Source organism: Onychostoma macrolepis, chromosome 18 (assembly GCF_012432095.1).
Source record: "Onychostoma macrolepis isolate SWU-2019 chromosome 18, ASM1243209v1, whole genome shotgun sequence".
NCBI classification, from domain to species: domain Eukaryota; kingdom Metazoa; phylum Chordata; class Actinopteri; order Cypriniformes; family Cyprinidae; genus Onychostoma; species Onychostoma macrolepis.
The window spans coordinates 18664325-18685609 of NC_081172.1; the positions used below are offsets into that span (position 1 = coordinate 18664325).

The 21285-nt window shown below is 40.2% G+C and overlaps 1 protein-coding gene across 1 annotated transcript; it reads right to left on the reverse strand.

Moving 5' to 3' along the window:
* Positions 1 to 4932: 4932 nt before the first annotated feature.
* LOC131524446 (extracellular calcium-sensing receptor-like) lies at positions 4933 to 8360 on the reverse strand. Its single transcript, XM_058751576.1, has 6 exons — positions 8206 to 8360; positions 7586 to 7877; positions 6618 to 7445; positions 6255 to 6480; positions 5934 to 6059; positions 4933 to 5846 (listed from the first exon to the last, which is right to left on the reverse strand). The coding sequence occupies exons 1-6, from the start codon at positions 8313 to 8315 to the stop codon at positions 4933 to 4935; spliced, it is 2496 nt and encodes an 831-aa protein (XP_058607559.1). The 5' UTR covers positions 8316 to 8360.
* Between the last annotated feature and the right edge of the window lie 12925 nt (positions 8361 to 21285).

Genomic DNA, 21285 nt, shown 5'->3' on the forward strand with positions numbered 1-21285 from the left:
CGGTCCTCACTCATGGAGTCTGTCATGTTGAACATGCATGTTTCTACAGTAGCCCAGAATAGACAAACAGAATATATATATATGTATGGTATTTTATTTTTTGTGCATTTTTCACGGCCACCATAGCTTTTCCTTCTTTTTAGGAAGGAGAGAGTGAGGGTAAAGCAAAGGGGTTACACTGATAGATGCCACTAAATCCTACACACCTGTCCTTTTCGATGTTTTATTTTAATATGACCTTCCTTTTCAACTTGTAATAGCACAGTGCAGTCTTTATTTAAATTTTTCTTGCAATATAAAAAGTACACTAACCAAAACCCCCTCTATTTATACAAGACTGTTGCAGAGCAGTGTTGAGGTAGCCAGAGAAAGCGACCCCCCACTCCCCCAAAGTGAAGGTAGATCTGTGAGCACATTGACAAGACCACAGGAGAGTCAGACAGCAAGGGCCAGCAACTCAGGGCCACATCAGGGAAATATGCCAGCCTCGGTACCACGTCAGGGACATGTGCCTACTCTTCAGACCTATGATCTACTTTCCTTTGAGGAAGGAGGCTTTGCTGGTCTGTTAACTTAAAATGACACATTGCATGATTTATTTTAGTAATTTGTTGTTCTCAACATATATGGATTAAATACTCGTATCAAGACAGAGAAAATTATATATATTGTGTTAGTGTGTATATATAATTGATGTTGTTTTTTTTTAAAAACCATGTTAGATTGGGAAAATGAGCCAGATCCTGCAAAGGCAGCAAAGATGTTCAAAGACAACATTTTGAATCTGCATGCAACTGGAAAACCTCTAAGTCTTGCCATGGATCTTAGAGACAGTGCAGAGGATAGGAAATAGCAATCCTTTCTTTTTATAAGAAAGCTCATGTTGAGTGGGCTTCCCCTTTGACATGCACACTGAAGGGTAAGTGTGTGTGTGTGTGTGTGGGGGTAAACAAGCTAAAAGATTCATTTTTTTTTGTTTATTAAACTACATTTATACAGGGCAGGATAGCAAAGCATACATATTCTTTTATAGCAATTTTGTGTTTGCAGTTAAATCACAAGGAAGATAATAAAGCTTGACAAACATGTGCAAGCTCAGTGAAAGCAGTCACAAACATGTGTAGAACAGTTATTGGGAATGTTCTTTAAGTTATGGACAGGTAGAGATGTATCTTTAGTTGACATAGCGATTTCTGCACTAAAGCAAAATACATTAATTTTTTTGTTTACTGACATATATGCTGTGTGTTTTGTCTGCTCAGGAGATCCAGCAATTGGTGATGGCGTGACTCGCCATTTCTTTGCAACAATCATGTCCAAACTTCAGCATGGTTTTGATGTCAGTTTTGGTAAGCAAACATTTCTTTTTATTTGATCCATTTATTTCACACTTTTTATGATGCATTCCTTCACTATAAATCTGATGGTGCTTGTTTATCAGCACTGCCTGATACCAAAGAGGTACATGTGAATATAGCCATTGCTTTCTTAATAGACTGCAAGATAAAGTTACCTTTAGTATCCAGTGGCTAGTACCAATGCTGTACATAGCATAATATCCTTATTCTTTACATTACCTTCTATGTGGTGTGACTTTTCTTTTTCATTGTAAGGGCCAGGGGGAACTCTTCTGTTTGAGGGTGAAAAAGATCATTTGATTCCCTCCACTTCCCACTTCCTTCTGGAGAGCGACTTTTTTGTTGTTGCTGGCCGAATGATTGGTCATTCATTCTTACATGATGGGCCATGTCTCGGTGGGCTGAGCCTGGCAATCCTACATGTGCTCTTTAATGGATCCCCAGAAGAAGCCACAATAGATATTAAGGACTGTGCTGACCTTGATATCTGTGAGACAATTAAGTTGGTATGATTACTTTTTTTCCAAAACATCATTTTAATGATATGTGAGATAGCTAAAATACTATCTATGGTGGCCCTGTTTTTATTTAACCTTTATTTTAACAGAAAAAGTCCCATTGTGACACCATATTTTTTACAAGGAGGTCCTGAGAGCTCAATGCACTGCAACTTAAAGGTATACTTCACCGTTTTTTACTATTAAACTGTTATTCTCTTAACTAAGACTAGTTGATACATACCTATCTCGTCTCAGTGCGTGCACTTAATCGCTCTAGCGCGTGGTGACACTTTGATAGCACTTAGCTTAGCCTGAAAAATCCTCTCCCCCTCTCCCTCTCACTTCTGTCATTAGAACCAATGTGACTTTTTACTGCGCCGAGTCATTTTGAAGTAAAATACTGAAATGGTGTTTTCTTGTAAAATGTACTCTGTGTTTAATGCTTTTTTTTTTTTTTTTTTTTAAATGCAGTGCAAGTGATATCAAGCCACTTGACCGTCCTGGAACAACACGAGTCATCATGTTTTTAAATTTGGCTGTGTCCAGTTCCATCAGAATTCTCTTCTCCTTAAGGTAGTATAGTTCAAAATAACTGGCTATACATTTCACTCTTATTTTATACTGCCAGGCCAAAAAAGGCTGCTGTCTGGATTTAAATGAGTAAATACTTGATATTAGGGATGTAACGATTAACCGCGAGCCGGTTGAAAGTCGATTCAAATATGTGACGATTCAAATCGGTTGAGATGCGAAACAAATCGCGATTCAATTAGGGTAGTTTATATGAATGCATGTCTGAGGGGAACTTACAGTCTTTAGAAAAGTTTAGATGGTATTTTTCTTCTCATCTTGCCTCTGTATAATGCATATTAAAGTTCATAAGTGCAGCGCTGCTTTGTTTACAGAGGAAACCAAGGAAACGCTTAAAGCGCCACCTGCTGGCAGAGAGTGAATCAGGCTCAAACTGTGAAAGATTGTCCACCACAGATCGCGATAAGGAGAGTGACAGCTTTTAATAATAATTAAGGGAGTTTGCAAATGTGATATTGATTTAATACAACAGTACTGCATTTTTGCTCTATATCATCAACGAAAATAGTTCTAAATAAAGTAACAGCTGAGCCACTGCACATCTCTAAAAGCAAACACAGGGGTTACTGTATAATTTCAGTTATTTAAATCATTTAATAGTTCTGTATTCAAAATTGTATATTTAAAACCTTAATCTCCACATTTATGAATTTAATTGCACTCATGCCACCTCTGAGCCTCATTAAACGTCTGAAAATGTCCACCTCTGTAGTACAAATTAATTTCTTATTTATACTAATTTCATATAATTGGTAACTTATTTGTCTTATTCTACTTCTTATTATTTTTTTTTTTTTTTAAATAGAAATTTTAAAAAGCTTATAAACATAATTTTTTGAGTCAAATGTCACCTCGAGTTAGCAAGGCTAATTTTTTATCAGAATTTTTGATTATTCATCAGAAGCTGCTCCTAATTAAATTAGGAGGACAAAGCTCCTAAAAAGAAAAGTAAGCATAGAGCCATGTGTAACATATTAGATCCATGCATGAGGTCTTAAAGAGACAGCAGCCTAAATAAACCTGCTGCTGTCCTTCATTATACAGTGAAGACTATCCAGTGTTATTTTACAGTTGAATAGATTATAGTTAGACCTAACTGAAAAAATTTAAGTACTAATAATTTAATTTGTATCTTATTATTTTTGTTTGTGCTATTGATTGTCATTTAATTTATTTGTTCTTATTTTATTATTTACTAAATTATTCAAAGACATACTACTTTTTTTTTTAGTTAATATAAATTCAGTTCTGAGTGCAGGTGATTCTTGGGTGGGGAGGGGACGTGGTCCATAGGAAATAGTCTTGCCACCACAACTGGAAAAAATCCTAGAATTAGAAAAATGCATTTACAAAAGTAAAAAGAAAATTCCCCTGTAAATCACTTTGTCAAATGTCACCTTGTATTAAAAAGGCTAATTTTTGATCAGAATTTTTTATTATTGATTAGAAGCTGCTCCTAAATTTTTTTAATTAGGAGGACAAGCGCTCCTAATTACAAGAAGAAAAACACGGCTCTTAAACTGGGTGTGTGACAGGTGAGTATGTCTTGCTAGCTCATATATAGTCATATATATATATATATATATATATATAGTCAGATACTTTGAAGCATTAATGAATTGATATAATGTAACAGGGTGGTCTTGCTGTTCTTTTTTTGTGTGTTGTAGTTAGATTTTGTTGTAGCACAGTGTGATTGGGTGGGGTAGGATTAAATATATGTAATACGTTGGGTTTATTGATAAAAATTATGTAAATGTGATGCATTTTAAGTACATTGGGTTTATTACCTAATAATACATATACATGTTTCTTATGCATTTAAAACAAATTGGATTTATTGGTACTGTTACATAAGTCTTATTACTTGTTTCATTTACATAAGGTTGGCAAATTTGCGTCAAATAAAGTTTATTAGTTTGTTTAAGTTAAAAATATGTAATCAAAATGGATGGAAATTTTATATGCAATTGAAATGCATAAATCTTAAGAATTGGCCCTAAATATTTTTTTGAGTGGGTATGATTTCTGTTAATAATCCCACACATATTCAAATCAATGTCCTGGCAACTTCTCCCGGTGCTCTCAATCCAAGCAATTTGCATACGCGATATATACTCTCATAATATTATAACTTTAATTGCTACGATTTAATTCGCATGATTTTGACTTTATTCTCAAAATATTTAGACTTTCTCATAATTTTGACTTTATTCTTGAAACATTTAGACTTTATTCTCATAATTTCAACTTTATTCTCAAAATATTTTGACTTTATTCTCGTAATTTTGACTTTATTCTCAAAATATGACTTTAATCTCATAATTTTAGATTTTTTTTAATGTGGCACTAAAACACTGTCACAGTAAGGTCATATCAATATTTTAATGAATTGCAAAAGCTGAATATTCAGTCAAAGCCCACTGATTAATTGATGAAGTAACTGATGATTTTTACAGTTTTACACCTTAATAAATGTAAAACTATTTATTTTGTGTTTCTCTACCCATGATGGCATTTTTAGTGTTTCTCTCTGGATGTAAAAGGATGATGTAGCACTTTGGGGCAAATATGGCCACCAATAATCCAAAACTAGAAGCTAAAATGGCAAATATCTCTACAGCAACTGCATATTTCCCTGGTGAGCTCACATATGCTGGAACAAACGCAATCCACACAGCACAGAAGATCAACATGCTAAATGTGATGAACTTTGCTTCATTAAAATTATCTGGAAGATTTCTTGCAAGAAAGGCTAACAGAAAGCTTACTGCTGCCAACAGTCCAATGTATCCCAGCAGCATAGAAAAACCAGCCACTGAGCCAATAGCACATTCATATACTATTTTAGAGCGAGTATACTGGCTGTTTTTATGTGGTGTTGGAGAGGCAGTTGATAGCCAGACTGCACATATCACAACCTGGAGGGCTGTCAGGACCAGAACTGTGCATCTTTGTTGAGCTGCTCCAAACCATTTCATTGTCCCTTTACCCTCAGGTCGAGATGACTTGAACACAGCTATTACCACCATAGTCTTAACCAGGATGCTGGAGATGCACAGGACAAAGCTTATACCAAACACAGCATGTCTTAACTGACATGTCCATAACTGTGGCCGACCAATGAACAGCAGCACGCACAGAAAGCACAGTTTCAGTGACAACAGCAGCAGAAAGCTAAGCTCGGAATTGTTGGCTCGTACTATGGGAGTGTTACGGTGATGAGCAAAGATGACCATCACAAGAGCACAGATGCAGGTGCCAAGCAAAGAGGCAGTGGTCAGAGAGATTCCTAGAGGTTCCTCATAAGACAGAAACTCTACTTCTTTGGGAACGCACTGGTCCTTATCTGAACTGGACCAGAACTCATCTGGACAGACTGTGCAATCAATAGCATCTGTGAGAAATAAAAAGAGAGAAGGTGCGAACTGAAGAGAACTTCACAGTAAATTATGTTCCAATTTTCCAATCAATAATTTCCTACTTGTTATATTAGAAATTTCTCCATCTCTACATGGCAGACAGTCAAAACAGCAGACAGGAAGGCCCTTCCTCCTGGCTTGTCTGGTGCCTGGTGGGCAGCTCTCACTGCAAACAGACCTTGGGGGCTGAAAGAGATATCATTCATTATTTTTTTGAATTTATTTATTTTTTTATTTTTTTCATGTATTGTATTTTTCATCTCTTTTACACAGTAACAAGCTTTTCATTCATTTATCCTCATTTGTCTTATTATAGCTTTGACTAGTATATAGAATATACATCTGCAAAAAGGTTGGCATTAAAATGTACTGTTTATTACTTTTTTTGGTCTTAAAATTCCAGTATATTGCATCCTCATCCAGTGTGAGCACCGTCTCTGTTGCCGGCCCTTTATTTACTACACCAACCGTGTGAATCCTTATCGATCCATCAGAGCTCGGCTGCCAGTTCATTACATCATAGATGGCCAGAGCATCTCCATTCTTATCAAATGACACGTGATCCCCAAAGCCTGTGGTGAAGTTCACTTTCTGTAGGTAGTGAACCAGCTGCACAGTTGGTAGAGAGGACAAGTGTTAAATGTCTATCTGAACTGTAAAACAATATAGAGTACATATTTTGCATTTACACCTTCAGCTCTTTTATACGCCTGGAGACAAAAATACACTATACCTGTGGATCCTACCTGCCATGGTTTCAGGTTGGTTTTATCAGCACAGCTGTTCCCACTGAATGGTCCTCTCCCCTCCTCACACTGCATCAGGTCATGAAGTGCATGTGCCAGAGCATAAACTGCCTTATAGACATTATATGCTGCTCTCAACCCCGAAACATCAGTGTATGGTGTTTCAGTGATGCTCAGATCCTCCTGTCCTGTACACACCTTTTTCACTTGCTCTCCATCTATCGCTCTACCCCCTTTTTCAAAACTACACCCGAACATGTTCTCCCAGAAAATTCTCACTATATTGTTTTTTTGATCATTACTGGGATGGAGACGTAGAAGAAACTCACGAAGTCCCTCAATCTCTCCACGCCTGATAGCAATGCCCAGTGTGCCCCCCAGGATGGGTAGGAAACGTGGAGTGTGGTATACAGGTGCAGTGGTCCAAGCTTCACTGGCTATCCACTGTCTGCCTGTTATGTTCTGCAACACCACCTCCTCCATCAAAGGTATTAGAAAGGATGAAAAGGAAAAAGCAACCACCACTCTAGCTGTAGAGGCCTGAATCACTCCTGTTATATATTGAATGTCTCTGTGGTTGTTATCATGGGGAAGGATTTCAGAAAAAGCAACACAATATCCAAACAGCTGCATTTCGTGCTGAAATAACTGAGCAGCATAGATGCCATAATCATCATCATTGTAGATGAGGCCAACCCAGGTCCATCCAAAATGCCTCAAAATCTGAACCATAGCCTGCACCTGGAAGGCATCACTGGGGATTGTTCTGATGAAAGAGGGGTATTTTTTCCTGTCACTCAAACAGGAGCAGGTGGCGTAGTGACTAACCTAATTAGTTAGAAAATATATAGAGAGAATTAAAGACATGAGACAGAGAAATAGAGTAATAATCATCATTTAGACAAAAGAAAAAAATACAAAATTATGCACACAGTGTATCTTCTTTACTTTTTTTCATAGCAACTTACTATAGGTACTCGAAACAGCCCCAGAACATTGGAAATTGCAATGGAAGGAGTTGAACTTGGATCCCCTACAATCCCAATCACTGGAGGAGGGCCAGTGCAGTTTAGGTTGGAGAAGGACTCCTCTGTTCCACTAGCCAGGGATATGGCAGCCCGGAATGCTATTCCTAGTCTTACACAGTTGTCATAAAGATGGTATCCAAGAGTGATGCTAGGCAGCAGATTTGGATTCTTATTGATCTCATTTACTGTAAAAGCCATTGTCTGTGCCTGCTGGAAGATTTCTATATTGAATCTAGAAGAAAAAATTAGTTAATGTAAAACAATATAAATGTTGTTAAAGCACTAATCATGGAACCCTTCTATTGTGCGTACCTAGTTAAATGCACAGTGGTTTAAATATAGATGATTGATTTATTTATTTATTTATTGTTACTGCTGTCAGCATACTATTTAAAGTTAGCTTAGGTAAAAGGACGCAAATAGAACTTAAGTTTTTTTTTTTTTCTTGTATTTATTATTATTATTATTATTATAAAACCTCTCTCACTCTGTAAATTATTTATTTGTATTATTATAATTTTTTTAGTTCTGTAGTCATTCCAGCCACAGACAAGACTCACTTTTCACAGTATGGTGGTTCTGGCTCCGTTCTGAAGCTCAGTTCTGGAAACACTGTGAAAAAGTGAACATGAAATAGGCCTCCAAGTATAAAATCTCCATCCTGGTACATTCCATTCAACTTGAAGTGTCCCTGGAGCTGACATGTACCTTATTTGAGGATCCACATCTCTCTTTCTGACCCACTCAGCCACTCTACTAATTTATGATGAAGCTTGAGTGGGGTGTTCCTTTAAAAGAGCAGGCGATGCAAAGTGGGCATCCCTGGAAAGCAGGACGTCACTCTCCCATCCCTCCCAACATAGACTACAGTATTGATGGAATAAAGGACATATGCATGCACAGTGAACTGCTGTTGGTTGTATAAATACTACTTTTCTTTTCTTTTTTTTTTTAAATACTGAGCTGCATGAGAATCAATTGTCTTATACCAGTGATCAATTATATCTACTTATTCATGTTTTTTGCTTCCAAGTGTTATTTATTTATTTATTGATTGATTGATTAATTGATTTTCAGAATGTCCTCTAGATGTCAGTCATGCATTTGACTTTGAGCAATAAAACATAATGTGTTAGTATAGCATACCATGTACCATGGAAAAGTGATGCTATCAAGTGCAAAGTTATAAAGAATGTTATTTATCAGACTAAATTAATACTGTATGCATATATTTGACTGTCTGACTGACTGATCGATCTGACTGAATCATTCATTGATTCATTCATTGATTCATTCCAGCTGAATAATTACCAAGCAATTGGTATCAAATCACTCTCAGCTGCATTCAAAGACACTGAAATCCACCTCTGCTATGGAACGCACTGACAAGGGAGTGTTACAAACAGTGAAAAGTCCCAGTAGTGATAGAGCTGGCCCTTGCATTTTGGGGTCCCTAAATACATTTTCAAAAGAGGACCCCCTACGTATGGTTTCACCTAACCACCCCATCCCCAAAGTACACATCATACACTGACACCTTATTCTTTTATATTATTATTATTATTTTTTTACTATTTCGTTTTACCAAATTGTCTTGCTCAGTATGTTTATCTTTTGAGATATAAATATAAAAAAAAATTATAATTTACTTAAGGCAAGGCAAGTTTATTTATATAGCACATTTCATACACCGTGGTAATTCAAAGTGCTTTACCTAAAAGGAAGTAAAACAGTCATTAAAAAATAATAATCACAACAATAAAAACAAGGAATTTAAAAACAAACATTCTCAAGCTTTATTCAAACTCTTCCGCACTAAGTGAAAAAACCTTCCAAGACTCTAACTATTCCACTACTTCACCCCCTACTTATTTTGAGCATCATGAACCAAACAAATAGAACTGCTTGAAATAGGTCCTGCTTTCAACTGATTAACCAACACACTTGTCTTTATTTGCCCACATTCTCTTTACCATCACAGCACTTAATTTAGCCTTCTGTTTAAACTTTTCAAATGATATAAAAAATTATTTAAAATGAATTTAAAACAGTTAAGAATAGAAAATGATTATACACAAAATTCAGTGCAAATCAGTTCGGACGTAGCACAGTGCTCATTCAACAAATGCACAGCTAAACAGATGAGTTTTGAGTCTGGATTTAAATGTGGCTAATGTTTTAGCACATCTGATCTCTTTTGGAAGCAGGTTCCAACTGCGGGCGGCATAATAGCTAAAAGCGGACTCCCCTTGCTTTGTGTGAACCTTTGGTATTTCTAACTGGCTCGATCCTAAAGATCTGAGTGGTCTGTTAGGTTTATATTCAGTGAGCATATCTGCAATGTATTTAGGTCCTAGACAATTGAGTGATTTATAAACAAGAAAAAGTACTTTAAAATCAATCCTAAATGTAACTGGAAGCCAGTGTAAGGACCTGAGGACTGGTGTGATATACTCAGATTTTCTGGTTCTAGTCAGAATCCTGGCAGCAGCGTTCTGGATGAGCTGCAGCTGTCTAATAGTCTTCTTTGGAAGGCCGGTGAGGAGACCATTACAATAATCCACCCTGCTTGTGATAAAGGCATGAACAAGTTTCTCCAAGTCTTGACTGGAAACAAAGCATCTAATTCTTGCAATGTTTTTGAGATGATAGTATGCTGAATTAGTTACTGCTTTGATATGACTACTAAAACTAAGGTCTGTCTCCAGAATCACCCCAAGATTTTGACTTGATATTTAGTTGTTTGACCCCTAGAGTCAAGGTATGCATTCACCTTGAGAACTTCATCTTTGTTTCCAAATGCAATGAATTCAGTTTTCTCCTTGTTTTACTGAAGAAAGTTCTGGCACATCCAACTGTTAATGTCATCAATGCATTGGCAGAGGGAAACAAAGGGGCTGAAGTCATTTGGAGATAAGGCTTGGTAAATCTGGGTATCATCAGCATAGCTGTGATAGGCAGTTGAGTTCTCTCTCATTATTTGAGTTAGTGGAAGCATATACAGGCTAAACAAGAGCAGTGCAAGAATTGAGCCTTGTGGGACTCCGAATGTCATGGACGTCCAGACTTATGCTCTCCTATACTCACATAATAACCTCTACCTTCTAAGTATGACCTGAACCATTTGAGTACCATCCCAGAAAGCCCGACCCAGTTTTCCAGTCTCTCTAGAAGTATGTTATGATCGACAGTGTCAAACGCAGCACTAAGATCTAGTAGTACCAGCACTGATATTTTGCCAGAATCAGAATTAAAGCGAATATCATTTATTATCTTAATGAGTGCTGTGATGTGCTCGGAAACCAGATCGAGTTTAAACTAGTTTATTTTTCAATCATATGTAAGGCATTATATACAATGCATTTTCTATTAATATCAGTTAATTTAATGAGTAAGCTCGTACATAATATTAAATTCCCACTGCTTTGTAATTTTCAGGTTGGGTAGCATGGGACAATATGCTGTTGCATTCAGAGTCAAGAAGGACCAATGTCTTAAAGGTACTGACTATCCAAGTGAGGAATTACTAACTGAAGTGAAAAATATTTTTCAGCGCAATGAGGTTTATGAGAGTGGTAATCTTATTGCTGCAAAGGCTGATAAAGATAAACACGATCATTCAGAGTTTTGCCTGAAGAATTATCTAAAGAAGATATTGGAAGAAACAAATCAATGTGTGGTTTATTTCACTGTAAATTCACAAGTTTGAATAAATGCCTTTCAGAAATAGAGAAATTCAATGTTAAAGACAGTCTTGTACTGTTAGAAAAATATGAGGGAATTAAAGCCTTTGCATTCAAAAAAATCTGGAAAGACGATGAAGAGAAGAATGTGCTAATGAAACTGATGGAAATTGCACCTAATTTGCCATATTTTCACTGTGAGAACAAAGATGAATCTGATCGCTACACATACTTGTAGACAAAGTTTTATTTAGCTGAGGAATTTTTTATTTTATTATTTTTTTTATTGCAGCAAAATATTCAAATGGGCAAATACATTCTATAATCTGCGCATAAACTGTGATAATGTGTGCTTGATTCACTGGCAATTATTGTTAAGATTAAACTAGCAAATAGAAATACATTTTTTGAACATCATTTGTGGTTCAACTATTGTCTCATTTAAACACACAGATGTTATTCAGTCATATGTTGTCGTAATCAGTCTTTTTGCCAATGATATCCTTTTATTATTTTATATTTTATTAAAACCTTAAATATTAAATGAAGAATAATTCACAAATGAGTATGGGACAAGAGATTAAGTGTGACTGAATACTGTGACGTCTTGCTACCATTCAAATCCTTATAAGGACTGATTTATTTATTTATTTTTTTTAAGTGTCAAACAGTCTTTGAAAGGTCATGTATCATAAATGCTGTTTGCTCAAGGGGCAATTGAAAATCACCAGGCCCCTATTTTTCTCCCCTCAAAATCACAGTTTAAGAAAGCAATTTTTTTAAAGAGCTGAGTGGTTAACCAGCAAGAAGTCATAACCATATTAATGGAACTCCGTTGAATATTAATACAGTGGGGCAAAAAAGTATTTAGTCAGGCACCAATTGTGCAAGTTCTCCCACTTAAAAAGATGAGAGAGGCCTGTAATTTTCATCATAGGTATACCTCAACTATGAGAGACAAAATTAGAAAACAAAATCCAGAAAATCACATTGTAGGATTTTTAAAGGATTAATTGTTAAATTCCTCGGTAAAATAAGTATTTGGTCACCTACAAACAAGCAAGATTTCTGGCTCTCACAGACCTGTAACTTCTTCTTTAAGAGGCTCCTCTGTCCTCCACTCGTTACCTGTATTAATGGCATCTGTTTGAACTCGTTATCAGTATAAAAGGCACCTGTCCACAACCTCAAACAGTCCAACTCCAAACTCCACCATGGCCAAGACCAAAGAGCTGTCAAAGGACACCAGAAACAGAATTGTAGACCTGCTCCAGGCTGGGAAGACTGAATCTGCAATAGGTAAGCAGCTTGGTGTGAATAAATCAACTGTGGGAGCAATTATTATAAAATGGAAGACATACAAGACCACTGATAATCTCCCTCGATCTGGGGCTCCACGCAAGTGTAACCCTGCTCTCAGGTTAGTGTAACCGATAACTAATTGAATTAGCTATAAATTGGATTTGGGCTAATATCAGAAACTCTAGGTACGACTATGGAGCCTGAAATATTAAAAGGTCAGCAGAGAACAGATAACACAAAACAGGTAAGTTTGAGAAATGTATTATACAAAATTAAAGACAATTACATACATTCCCTGCCTACCTAAGCCGGCTTCCTGAGTGCTCAAGCGCACAATAAAAAACCCCAAAATAAACAAACTCAAACAAAGAAAGAGTCCATGAAAGTTCTTGGTGTGTGTGTGTGTTTTTCTTGGAGTATGTACGGTATGTTCTTTTCACTACCCGGGTAGGTTTATGTGTGTTCTTATCTGTTTTTTCAAATGGAGGCACGGGATGATGATGGTTCCAAAGATGCCACGGCTGGCCACACCAGGCTCTTGGTCCGTTCTCTGACTTCTGCGGTTGGCTCGCCACTGACCACCAGGGTCAGATTCAGATGATCTATCCCTCTCTTAAAACCAATCTATACATACAGTACAGAATGCATTAGTTACTATTGCCTCATTTCTGTTCAAATCCGATCAATTTATCTCCATTCAAATGTCAGATCAAATATAACCAATTGTAAAGGATATTAATACTCTAATCATTATGTAAATGAATAGGTACACATCACACCACATAACATAGGTCAGTTCAATGAACATCAATCAATCATGTACTTCCATCTCACAGTATAGAAATAAAATCATGAGATTTCTGAAACAAGATATTTATGTTTTAAACTTTTAAATCTATTTATGCATCTTAATAACATTTTAAACATCAAATTTTAATATATTTATTCTTTTTAACAATTAAGATGAACTTCTGTTCCTCATATACATATCAAACATGTATATTGGCAATTAAATGAACTAAATCACCTTTATTTTACAAATGACAACAAGAGGATAAATATTCCCTCAATCAAATGACTTCTAAGTCAACAGAACAGAGTATAAAGTCACATTTAGCAGCGTGAATACTATAAAATATCTCCTACAGTGGTGACTAGCTTAACTGAGGTAGCAGCAGAGCTCAAATCTAAACACATTCACATTTAAGTGTTAAAGATTAGCACGCGGCTAGCGCGATTAGCGATCTTTATGAGCATCTTAAACAACATAAAACAATCTGAATCTGTGTCTATATGGTATCAACCAGCAAGAATCAGTGTCACAACTCCGATTGGTTTTAGATTAACTGGTATTTTGCGCCATAACGGAGCTAAAAGTCAGCATAACACTCGCATTAGTATTATCATCCTTACCGGAGGTATCTTGAGGAGCTCGCAGTGTCAACGCGCTTAAAAGTTTTCCATAGTTGTTCTCTCAAAGCTTTCAACCTAATGGACACACACTATTTTAATATTTGTTATTCAATGTTATTTAAATTCCTATCCCTCAGAGGATATTTCCATACCAGTCCTTGATGCTTTCTAGCAGCGTCTTCACCGGAGGAAAGGTGTTTTTATTTTCTTATTTAGAACATTTCCTGGGGTGTATGCGCCACCCTCAGGCAGAGTAGAGAATTGCACTCCAGTACCCTTATGTGGGTTACACTCTCCCCTTCAAACTTATGCACGTCCCTGTGCATGGCAATGTTCACACGGTTATAACCGGAGGGGACAGAACAGGGGAATGAGTTGACGCATCACTCTCACTTATAATGTCGTTCCACACAGTAGTCAGCCCTTGAAAGAGTGACTTCACCACTGTGACTAAGGGGGTTCCCAGTTCAGTGTAATCCAGCCGCCTAGGTGGCTGACGATTCCTCTCAGATCTCCTGACTAGGTCATCAGTATGTGCTTGTTCCTCCGTCTCCTTAATCTCCTCTTCTCCTTCATTTTCATAGACATTTGTCTCATCACATTCTGGCATATCGGAGGGGACTGGAAGTTGTTCAGGACAGTCCTCATCCGAGCCTTCCACAAGATCATCACTGTCAGGTAAGTTTGTCTCTCTTTCCACAGGTTCATTTCCAGGTAAGTTCAGGTCCAGTGTTACTCGGTTGACTGGAGTAACATCAGGTAGGCTACTCACATTATCTGGAACATCATCAGTCACCTTGTTGAGGTCTGTCATCAGATTCTCTTTAGAATGGCTTGGACCATGGTGTCTTGGAACATCTCGCGAGACAATATATCTGGTTACCTCTTGAACTGGTTCTCCTTGGGACCAGGTAACAGGAATAATATCATCCTCATCTGAGGACTGATCAACTTCTCTTGGGTCACTGCGAATGTTCTGGCGTGTCTTGCGGCGCCGAGTGGTTTGGGTTGCTCTTCTGGTGTTACATGGAGGAACCCACATGGGAGCAAGAGGTCTCGATGCAACGTGCGCCAGGGGCCTTCTCCGGTCTCTGGTTTTACTGTATAAACGGGGAGGTCTCCAGCTTTCCTCACTACCACATGGACAGTGGACTCCCATTTATCAGCGAGCTTGTGCTTTCCAAGAATACGTACATTCCTGACAAGTACTCGGTCTCCAATGTCCAGAGCAGAAGGAGTCACACGCTTGTCAAACCTCGTTTTGTTCTTTTCAGCTACCTTGGCAGCACTCCTTGTAGCTATTTTGTAGCTCTCCTCGAGGTGGGATTTGAGGTGCTTTACATACTGGGAGTGTGACTTCTGTTGCTCTTCTTTGACAGGTAAGCCGAATGCAAGGTCAACCGGCAGGCGTGGCTGGCGTCCGAACATTAACTCATACGGTGTGAACCCAGTCACTTCACTCCTGGTACAATTGTACGCGTGGACCAAAGGCTTTACGAAGTCCTTCCAGTGTGACTTATCCTGGTTTTCCAGAGTACCAAGCATGTCTAACAGAGTGCGGTTAAAACGTTCCACCGGGTTGCCCCTAGGGTGGTATGGAGTTGTTCGAATTTTCTGTATGCCTGCAACTTCACACAGTTGTTTGATTAGTCAGCGACTCAAAATCAGGACCTTGGTCACTGTGCAGTTTCTCTGGAATACCATAATGGACGATGAAATTGTCCCATAAGCATTTTGCAACTGTTTGAGCCTTTTGGTTTGGTGTTGGGATAGCCACTGCGTACTTTGTGAAGTGATCTGTGATCACGAGAATGTCCTTTGTGTTACTTCTGTCCGGTTCAATGGACAAGAAGTCCATGCAGACCAGTTCAAGCGGTCTTGTTGACATGATGTTCACTAAAGGTGCTGCCCTCTCAGGTAAGGATTTCCTGAGCACACACCTGTTACACTTTTTGACTTTCCTCTCAATGTCAGAGGCCATCCTCGGCCAGTAGAATCTGGCTCTGACCAAGTCCAGCGTGCGGTCTTTTCCCATATGACCCATGTTGTCATGCAGGCTCATTAAGACTGTCTCACGAAGTTCTTCAGGTAAGACTAGCTGGTACTGTATGCAACCTTCTTCTTGGCGTGTTCTATAGAGGATGCCGTTCCGCAGTTCAAGTCTGGTCAACTCTCTCAACAACAGAGGTAAGTCCGGAAGCAAAGCTCTCACAGCGGGTGGTGGTTTCTCGTCACGCTCAATCTGCGAGATGACATGTTTAATGCACTGGTCAGCTCTCTGTTTGTCTCTGAGATCTGCCTCTGATGGGTGCGGGACGATGGGAAGCCCTCCAAGCTCATCTTCCTGCTCAAAGCTGTCAGGTACAGCCTCCCCAGAGATGGCAAGTCTCGACGAGGGAGATACTTCCATCACTACCCATTCCATCATTGGCACAATAAATAAGTTGTCTCTCACAGATGGCACGAACGACCCCTGATCCACAGCCTCAATGTTACCTGGATCTGATAGATGGTGTTGTGTGAACTGGCGGATCCTATCCCACTCTTTTTGAGATGAGGGGTCATCACGCAGGTCGCCATGGGGACGTCGTGATAGTGCGTCAGCATCTCCATTCTGCTTTCCGGGGCGGTACTGAAGCTTAAAGGAGAAGGTAGAAAGAGCAGCTAACCACCTTTAGCTGGTTGCATCGAGTTTGGCTGAGGTAAGTATATACGTAAGGGGATTGCTGTCGGTGACTACTGTGAACTGATTGCCATAGAGGTAGTCACTGAACTTCTCTGTAACAGACCATTTCAGCGCTAAAAACTCAAGCTTGTGAGCTGGATAACTGGACTCACTACGCGATAACCATCTGCTCGCGTAAGCGATGACACGCAGCTGTCCCTCCTGCTCCTGATAATAGGCCGCTCCGAGGCCGGTGGAACTTGCATCCGTGTGAAGGATATAAGGGAGTGCAGGATTTGCGAAGGCCAGAACTGGGGATGTTGTCAACTTTCCAATGATCGTCTCGAATGCCTGTTGGCAGGCGGGAGTCCAACGGTTCAGAAATGGAGTTTTGGGGTGGTAGTATTGGCCACTCCTTTCTTTGGATTTGGGGTGCTTCCCTAGAGGTGGGTAGCCAGATGTTAAGTCGTTCAGGGGTTTCATTATACTTGAATAGCCTTTAATGAACTTCCTATAGTACCCACAGAATCCGAGGAAGGCTTTCAACTCTTTTAGATGCTGAGGGACTGGCCAGGTCTTTAGCGCCGCAATCTTTTCCGGGTCGGTCTCCACTCCCTGCTCTGAGACGACATGCCCCAAGTACCGGACTGAGGACTGAAAGAATCTACATTTTTCCAGGGACAGCTTGAGCCCATACTCCTTCAGGCGGTTGAGAACCTTGGTGAGTCTGGCTTCATGATCTTCTAAAGTTTTTGAGAAGACTATCAAGTCATCCAGGAAAACGACAACTTCCTTCAAGTTCATGTCTCCCATGCACTTTTCCATCAGTCTCTGGAAAGTACTTGGGGCGTTTGTCACTCCCTGAGGCATTCGATTAAACTCCCAGAAACCAAGTGGGCATACAAACGCGGTCTTTGGCTTGTCAACCTCGTTGACTTCGATCTGATAGTAGCCAGACTTTAGATCGAGGACGCTGAACCACTTGGAACCGGAGAGTGCTGTGAAAGTGTCATCCATCCTTGGGAGTGCATAGGCGTCTTTCACTGTCTGCAGGTTCAGTTTCCTGTAGTCAATACAGAGGCGTACCTGGCCATTCTTTTTCCTGACTACAACAATTGGAGAGGAGAATGGAGACTCACTTTCACGAATCACCCCAGACTCAAGAAGCTCTTGAAGATGTTGACGAACAGCTTCTACATCGTGTGGGTGTATTGGCCGAGCTCTGAGTTTGAATGGGGTTTCATCGGACAGTTTGATGTGATGCTTGACTTTGTCTGTCCTTCCAAAGTCAGTGTCGTTCTGGGCGAAGACCTCAGGCATGCTATTCAATTTTCGGGTAATTCTGTCTTTCCATTCTGGAGGGACCGGGGACTCACCAAAGTCAAAGGCTAGGTCAGCTGCCTTGGAGGGTTCTGGTTCAGATGGATTGGTCACGCTCTGTTTGTGAGACAGAATGGCCTGGATTGAACTGAGCTCAGCAATCACACTCTTAGCTGGGATAATAATGTCGTGTTCTGACTCATTTGAGACCACAACTGGTAGTCTGACTGGTAGATCAACAAGACAGGGCTTTACAAGCAGCCCTCCAGGCAGAGAAGAGGATGAAGGGTACTCCATGATAGCGGACCTCTCAGTATGGAACTCTTTCACTGATGCCACACCCTCCAGAACAACTGTTCCTCCAGCTGGAATGAGTTTTCTGTCTCGGCCTTGCATCCTCACCAGTCCGATGTTACTGTCATGGCTTTGTTCCTGTCGTAGTTGAAGTACTTTCAGCACCGTCCTGTAGCCGTTTGGGACAGAGTGGTAGCTTGCTGGACTTTTCTCTTTGCACATACCATATGCTACATCGAGTGTGTTTGTACCAACCAGTATCTGGTACCCTGAAGTGCCGGTGTCTGGAACAACCAAGGCCAATGTTGGGACTTCATATTCGGCTCCAAGGAACTGTTTTGGGAAGGTGATTGTGACTTCAACATATCCAAGGTAGGGCACAGATTGACCATTGGCCCCTTCAACTTCCAGCAGGTTATAGAGTGGTTCGATCTGTTGCTCAGGTAGGTATTCTTCATAGAAGGACTTGGTGACTGTAGTTACTTGTGAACCCGTGTCGAGGAGACAGCTGAACTGCTTGCCTTGGATGGTAACTTGGGCGGTACTTTTCGTGCCTATAAGTTTTTGCGGGACTCTGAAGGGGTGTTTTCTAACACTAGACTGGTTCAAGGCAGCACTGAACTTGGGTTCGGCATCACTTTTATTCTTAGCAGGGCGTTGGTGAACTGCTCCAGCCTCAGTTTGCCCTGCAACTGAGACTCCATCTAAAAATCCCTATTGTCTGGTGAGTGTTCTTTAGCCTCCCAGAGGCGCTGCTTTTCTCTCAATTGATCTCTTTTTTCATTGACGAGAGTGGGGTTTGGATTGTTACTGCAAGCTGAGGAGATGTGACCGTCCTCGCTGCAGTTGAAACAATACCAAGGTCTTGGTTGGGTGCTTGTTTTTGAGTTGGTAGGTTTCCAGCTTGGTGCTCTAGGGTCAAGTCTAGAAGCTGGCCCACCTGATGGCTGCTCAGTGTTCCCCTTGGTCTTCGGAGTCTTCTTGGCTTTCTTAGACATCAGCGTGGTGAGTTGGCTCTGCAGCGACGCCACCTGCTGTTTAAGCTCTGTCAATGGGTCAGACTCAGGCTGGAATGCTGCTTGTTGACTGCAGATGCACACACCCTGAGAACTTGCCATAACCCGCTGCCGGTGTGAGCCAAGGTGCTTCTTCATACGTGTGGCTTTAGCTGCCTGCCTATCCTCCTCAGTGCGGATTAATAACAGGAGCTCTGAAAATGCTGATGGGTGACTTTTCTTTTCTTCGAGGTTGAGGTCAGAGAGCAAGTGGTTGTCCCAACACCCGCGACAAAACTGTTTGAGAATGTGTCTATCTGCTTCTCCGGCAGCAGCTCCTCCTCTCTTAACAGCAAGGTTCAGGGCAGCTTGAAGGCGGCAGAGGTGCGTGAGGCCTTTTCACCAGGATCCTGAAGAGTATTCATAAACTGGGCGAAAGCTCCTCGCCGTCTTCGACGGTTCCAAAGGCTGCGTCCAGCAGTTGAAGGTAGGATTCAGGAGTAGCTTCAGGGCTTAGTCTTTTGACAATATCTGCTGCAGGGAAGAGCAAACTTTCAAAGATTTTACGTGATTTCTGAAGATTAGACAGGGTGGGGTCTTTCCTGAGAAGCTCAACATGTGAACGCCATGTGTCGTAGTCTGTCTCACCATTGGGTCTGGGGAGCTTGCCTGAGAATGAACGAAGCTTGATGGGAAAGTGTGAATGTGTGTTTAATTCATCTCTCCTCACAATGTGCTCAACAATGACCTTTTGAATTTCAGGTGGATTCAGGTTGCTCTCACAACAGACAGACTTCGCTTCACATCAGCTCGTGGGCATGGCTCAGCACCACTATGAACGAACCTTTCCCGAGAAGAATCTGGGAGCAGCTGGGGATGTGGGGGCTCAAAAGTGTCAAGAGACGTGCTGAGTTGTCTGGCTTCAAACTCATTATCACCACTGCCATCAGTCTCGATTGTCTCACTGATCTCTGACATCATGTCTTTCAGCACCTCTTCAAGCCTCGCCCACTCAATTTCGCTAACTTCTTTATTTCATCAAGGTAGGCTTTGGTAACACTGCAGCCAACTTTAGTGGTGTACACACTTGCTAGAGCTTGAACATAATATTTTCCGTCTGGATTGGTCCTTAAGTTCATGTGAGTAGGGCAGAAGAGGGGCTAAGGCTTCAATAGCAACAGCATCTTGATACTCAACAATCAGGTTTTTATAAAACTCTGAGTTAGTATCAGTAACTGGGACAAGTCTCGTGGAGCCATACTTCCTAAGGAAGTCTATGATCTCCTCATCTTCTGGTGATTCAAGCAAACCACTCACCATTACTGCATTGGGGACTTTGATTCCTGAGCTCGTTATAAACTCCATCTTTAGTAAAGAGTGATCTATAAACAGATAACAAAGAGCTTACACACGTTCGCTCGTTAAATCGTTTCACACACTTGTAATGTGGTTCACTGCTAACATATAACCAGACTCCTGGCTGGCTCGCCACTTGTAACCCTGCTCTCAGGTTAGTGTAACCGATAACTAATTGAATTAGCTATAAATTGGATTTGGGCTAATATCAGAAACTCTAGGTACGACTATGGAGCCTGAAATATTAAAAGGTCAGCAGAGAACAGATAACACAAAACAGGTAAGTTTGAGAAATGTATTATACAAAATTAAAGACAATTACATACATTCCCTGCCTACCTAAGCCGGCTTCCTGAGTGCTCAAGCGCACAATAAAAAACCCCAAAATAAACAAACTCAAACAAAGAAAGAGTCCATGAAAGTTCTTGGTGTGTGTGTGTGTTTTCTTGGAGTATGTACGGTATGTTCTTTTCACTACCCGGTAGGTTTATGTGTGTTCTTATCTGTTTTTCAAATGGAGGCACGGGATGATGATGGTTCCAAAGATGCCACGGCTGGCCACACCAGGCTCTTGGTCCGTTCTCTGACTTCTGCGGTTGGCTCGCCACTGAC